We start from the raw sequence: 6124 nt of genomic DNA on the forward strand, positions 1-6124 counted from the left end.
ACCAAAATAAGATATAATGAAAAAAATCGTAAATAGAATATGATTAGATCTTGTACTATATATAATTATATAATATACATTGTAAAAATGTAATTCAATTTAATATTCATATTTTCTAACATATGAGCAATTTTTGCAACAACATTGCAAAATATTATGAAAAATAAAAACAATATTACAGCAACATCAAAATAACCATATATATGTACACTAAAAGTTATAAAAATAAATATATAAAATTTTAAAAAAATAAAATAGATAAATTTTAGAAAACAGTATGTCATAAGTAAACTAGTAATCTATATTATACTATTATAAGCGAAACATATTTTTGTTTGGTCGGTTGGTTAACATTTTCCTAAAATATTTGTTTTTACCTTCCAAAATAAAGTTAAAATAAAAATAATTTATTTAAATATATTAAATCAGGTATCTAATATAATTACAAACTTTTTTGAACTACAATTCAACCAAACTTCATTTTAATAATTCATATTTTAAAATTTGAAAATAATTCATATTTTAAATCCATCGGTATCACTACATATACAAAAAGTTAACTTATTTAATTTCAATAATACCTAGTTATTATCTTTTATAATTTATTTTTTATATAATAAGCAAATTGCAAATATTATAATCAGCTCGTGCGATGTACAGGTTATCCGCTAGTATATGTTATATTTGTTCAGGCGACAAGGTCAACGTGAAGCTGCTTGGGAAGTAATGCTATATCATACTCCCTCCGTCCCCATCAATTCTTTACATTGGGGACGAGGACTCAGCATGCTTTTATTAAATATAGTTGTATAATTTTTTTTAAAAAAAATTCTTCTAAATAAAAATATAATATTTAAACTTTTATACGAAAAGAAAATTTTAAAAATAAATTATATAGATATATTTTATAATTGCCTTAAAATGCGTGTCAAACATATGAAAAAACCGTAAAGAAACAAGAGGGACGAGCTAGTAGATGATTTGGAGCAACAGCCTAATTGATTACGATCCTGTCATTGCATTCTATTTCAAGAAGTTACAGCTTAAATTTTCCTTATTTTAAATTTTCAACGTTCCTCAGCATTCCACACTTCATCCGATTTCATTAGTAATTTAACAGATTTTCTAACCGCATTATATCTACAGCATTTACCTTTCTGATAAAATGTATTAATCTAGATATCTAATTTTAGTCTAGACTTCCATCTACTCTGGTAATCCTGGTCACACAAACAACCAACACAAAAACATAAAGCAAGTGAATCCAGCATTTTCTACTTCATTCAGCAACCAGTTTCCCAAGTGCATAAAGCATTTTTTAAAACCAACAACCAGTCTCCCCATGCTCGACAACCATATTCCGCAAGAAAAGCCCTGCTCAAATAAACAAAAGATTTATCAACCACATGAACAGTCACTTATGAAAGTTACTGAACGGATGAACAAATGCATTACCATTCAGGTGACATTATATGTAAAAGTAACCGCTCACAATTATGTACAAGTAAGAAACTGATATTAGAAATTGCAGGTCCTAAGTCTATTAACAAACGCTTTAATAGGGTTTCACACCAAAATTGTCCACTTGAAGCTTAGCTCACTTGTCTAATCTTTAAATAACAAAAAATGGACTAACAAAAATGTGGACATCCATGTTGTGTCTTACAACAGATGTCAGTACAAAACTAAAACCTACAAAGATTAATATACCTCCAGTTACTAGTAAGAAACAGCCAGTGTATGCCCCCAGCTCTTATTTTACCAATTTCTTTTACTAAATTAAGGAAATTTAATACTAGGGCACTAATTTTACGTTTTCCTTTGTCCTTAAAGGATAAAAATCGTGATACCAAATTGAGCAAGCTAACACTATCTATAAACATTAATATACCTCCATTACAATTTACAAGGAGTAAAAAACAGCCATTCTCTGCCCCCACTAATTTTGCAATTTTCTTTTACTAAATTAAAAAAAATTCTAACAATCCAAGGCACTTCTCTTACATTTTCCTTTGTCCTTTACAGATATTGATCATGATCCCAAAATTGAGCAAGCAAACTACCATCTAGGTATTACATCATTGTCCCCCTGAAGAGAAACAGTCGCTTGCAGGTTTGTTGCGTTTTCTATTCAAAACTCACATGTTATAATCACAAACCCACACATATGTAAATGTGTGTGCAAGCAACTTGGTTGCCTTGAGCAATCCTAAAAGTTTAAAATTCCAATAGAAGAAAAGGCTAGAGTTTCAAATTCAACTATGTTCTCATTCAATTTACACCTGTTCCCCCAAGAGTGTCAACGGTTGACATATTCTTTTTATCCAACAAAAAAAAGAAGAAAACAAGAAAGAAAATCCAGACCTCCATAGTACCGCTTGATACACTCATTGCTTATTTCTGGACGAGATCAACTCTTTATAAATTTATTAAAAAGGAAATATGAAAAATGCTTTCACAATGTACTGAAAAGGGCCAATATTTTCTAAAAAGTCGCATTTTGCGCATTGAACCTTATTTTTGTGTTTTCTGGCTTTTTCTGAAAAACTGGACAAAACTTGAATTTCAGATTCTATATCAACTACGTTAAAGACAGTATCAGTTTCTTTGTAAAGACCTGGAAATCAGCTAGAGAATGAAAACTAGATAGCCTACCAAAATAACAATGCTAACAAGAAATCCACTAAAATAAAAATGGTTATTAAATAAATAAAAAGTATCTCCGACAAACTTAACATGTATGCGAGGTTTTTCCAGTGTAGAGCATATAATCCCAAACATTGAAATTGCATGTCAGTTCTAGAATTGCAATCCCAGAAACTCCAATTGCAGGCTTTTAGAGGAATATATGCTACACACCCACTGGAGAAAATGTATAGTAGTATTATTAAAAAATTTAAGTCCCAACTCTTCACCAATAAAATTTATATATCCAAGGTCCGTTAAATATATAAATTTAATACAGAAATAAATTCTATTACAAGCAAGCACGGCTCTACCCTCTAGTCTGTTGAGGATCCAAGAGACAATTGTCATGAAGTTTCAGAAACTTCATAAATAAAAAGATTGATTTTGTTTTAAAAAAACAACCTCTACACTCTAGTCTGTGAGTGAAATCAGTTGTTTAGTTTCTTGGTTGTTGCTTTTTTATGAATCTAAGAATTATATTTATATTATATTCACAAACCCGCGTATAAGTATATATTTGAGCAAATTCAAAAATGGGAGGCATTTATACTCTCACAAATGCACACAGTAATTCCTAAAATTCTATCAATATTCAAAGTGAGAAACATTTGAAAAAATAATATAACAGGAGAAAATAATGATAAAATAGATGGGTTGGAAGATAGGATTACCTGTAATCAGTAGGGCTTGATTCTAACAAACACAATCATAATCTTTTCAACTGGCAGGGCGATAGACGTACGTACACTTGTTTGGAAAATTTTGGTATCCTTATCACTCAAGGAGGCTTCAAATGTGATATTGTAAGCCCGACTACCACAATTATATTTCATTGCCCTGAGCACTTTGACATTGCCAAATTTTGTATCCTGTATGTAAATGTAGTGTAAAAGTTTAAAATAGGAACAATAACAATTGCAGCTAGTTTACTGGGGAAGGAGGATTGGTTATAAAAAAAATAAACACACTAATGAAGACAAAGAATTAGAGCTAAACCTCCTTCATATTTTAGAAGCAAAGAGCCAACTGAGAGATGCGACGTAGTTTAGTCAAACTGTAGGCAGGAAGAGGCTTGTTTTCTATGTCATAATATTTACATATCCAAGTACCAGGAATCCCTGCCCGCTCCATCAGTGGGTAGTATCCAACCTCAAAACCCTACAGCAATCATAAACATACAGAAAAAAACACTAGTCAGTCATGAAAATCAATATAACACATTCAACTATAAAACAATAACAGTAAAGCCATAACAAGATATGATAAAGAAAATGTACCCCACTGTTTCCCACATCGGTTTTGAAACATTTAATCTCTTTAATCAATTCAGGGTCTCCATTGTACAAACAGGTGCGTCGATGCATGTTTTTGCGTTGAGGTGAAGGACGGTAAGTAGGACCCCTTTCAGGGCTTTTGTCCAGGGACTTCCCTTTAGAAATTACCTTTGAAAATGCAGGGTTAAGTTGAGAGACCTCTCGGTCGCTTCCGTAGTCAAAATCAGTGAGGTGATCAGTAGGAAAGTCAAGGAAATTTCCTAGTGTTAGGCGGTCATTCCCCACATATGCAAATACTATCAGTATGCTTTGGCGAACCCTTAAAAGTATTGGTATTTTGAAGGTTTGAGTAGTCTTATCATCCGGCAGGTAGGCTTTGAAAATGATATGCAAGTTATGTGTCTGAGTCTTCTCAGCATCAATATTCATTTCACATAAGCTGACAAGATTCAAGTACTCGTGCAATTCATACTGTGTATATCAATTTTGTGTAAAAAAATTAGAACATTTTATTTATAACAATGACAATAGCTATTAGAAGTTTGCACGTATTACAAGCTAAAAAAGATAAGAGACAAAAAATATACCTTCCTGGTGTAGAAGCAATCAAGAGCGCACTCGCAGAGGAAACGGCATGGGTTAGGGTCCTGCAGGGGTTAGACATTATTATTATTATTACATATATGTTTGTCTGTGTAGAGGAGAGAGGGGGGGAGAGGGAGAGGGAGGGATTGAGAGAGAGAGGGAGAGGAGGGAGGGAGGGGGAGAGGAGGGAGGGAGGGGGAGAGGGGGGGAGAAGAGGGAGAGAGAGAGAGGGAGAGAGAGAGAGAGAGGGAGAGAGAGGGAGAGAGAGGGAGAGAGAGAGAGAGAGAGAGGGAGAGAGAGAGAGGGAGAGAGGGAGAGAGGGAGAGAGGGAGAGAGAGAGAGAGAGCTTACAATGGTGAGTTTATTAGAGACATCTATTTCGCAAAGTTTGTTGCTGAACGATTCAACTTTATCATCATCTGATCTACCATCAAGTTTCGTTAAATCTCCGGTAATCGCCTCCATACCCTAATTTCTAATGTTTTGGCTTTTGGGTGAGTTTGAAGAAGAGAGGGAGATTTGAAAATAAAGTGCTTCTTGGGCCGAGACCCCAACGCAATTTAACTGGACGTCATTCTGATTCTGAAGCAGTGTTTTAAAAAGGGGTTTATATCAAATTGCCCACGGAAATCGTTAAAATGTATCAAGTAAGTACTTCATCTCCGCGACGACTCATTTAGACCACTAAAATACTAGTATATATCATTTCGTTAGTTTTTTTAAAAAAAATTAACGAAAAATGTTAACTTTAAAAATTTGTAGTCGTATATTTTTGTTAAATTACCAGACACATACAATTGAGATAAATAACGAGAGTCCTAATTGAAAGGACATATTCTTTTCATCTCTCTGTTGAATTTTACTCAAATTAATACTGCAATTGCAGATCACCCGATTTTTATTTTACTCGTGAAGATAACGATTATTTTAGGACCAATTAAACAGATATACAGATTAGAGAGAGACACTCAAGTTTTCTAATAAACGATAATAATCAAAGAAATACACGGCAAACACAACACTTCTGTTAAAAAAATTTAAAAAATTTAACGAAATGATATATACTAGTATTTTAGTGGATTAAATGAGTCGCCGTGGAGATTGAGTAGCTACTTGATACATTTTAACGAGTTCGGTGGGCAATTTGATATAAAACCCGTTTTAAAAATCAATAATTCTCGATTAATCCTCTATGATCAACAGATTTAATAATTTATTAAAAACTACTATATATATTTAAATATAAATAATTATAAAATTTATGATACAGTAAAATTTCTATATAAATTTTTAAATTTATAAATTAACTCATAAAATTATTATATATCATGAATGCATGAATTTAAAAGATACATCATAACCTTCTCTTCTTTTACTATATATTATTTGGCAATTAAGGGTAAAAAGAGTCATTTTAATGACTGTGAAATCACAATTTTACCCTTTTATGTTCAAAAATTATAGAAATGCATCAAGGGTAGAGCCATTTTAATGGATATGAAATCACAATTTTACACTTTTATGTTGAAAAATTATAGAAATGCCATTCTTATATAATTTTTGTTAAAAATAATAAG

At 32.0% G+C, this 6124-nt stretch overlaps 1 protein-coding gene across 1 annotated transcript; it reads right to left on the minus strand.

Annotated features, from left to right (window-relative positions):
* Window positions 1-1000: 1000 nt before the first annotated feature.
* Window positions 1001-5085, minus strand: LOC141678591 (uncharacterized). Its single transcript, XM_074484933.1, has 6 exons — window positions 4899-5085; window positions 4550-4609; window positions 3966-4433; window positions 3685-3846; window positions 3360-3557; window positions 1001-1374 (listed from the first exon to the last, which is right to left on the minus strand). Exons 1-4 carry the CDS (start codon window positions 5010-5012, stop codon window positions 3697-3699), a joined length of 792 nt encoding a protein of 263 aa, XP_074341034.1. The 5' UTR covers window positions 5013-5085; the 3' UTR covers window positions 1001-1374; window positions 3360-3557; window positions 3685-3696.
* Between the last annotated feature and the right edge of the window lie 1039 nt (window positions 5086-6124).

This window comes from Apium graveolens, chromosome 8 (genome assembly GCF_009905375.1).
Source record: "Apium graveolens cultivar Ventura chromosome 8, ASM990537v1, whole genome shotgun sequence".
NCBI lineage: Eukaryota > Viridiplantae > Streptophyta > Magnoliopsida > Apiales > Apiaceae > Apium > Apium graveolens.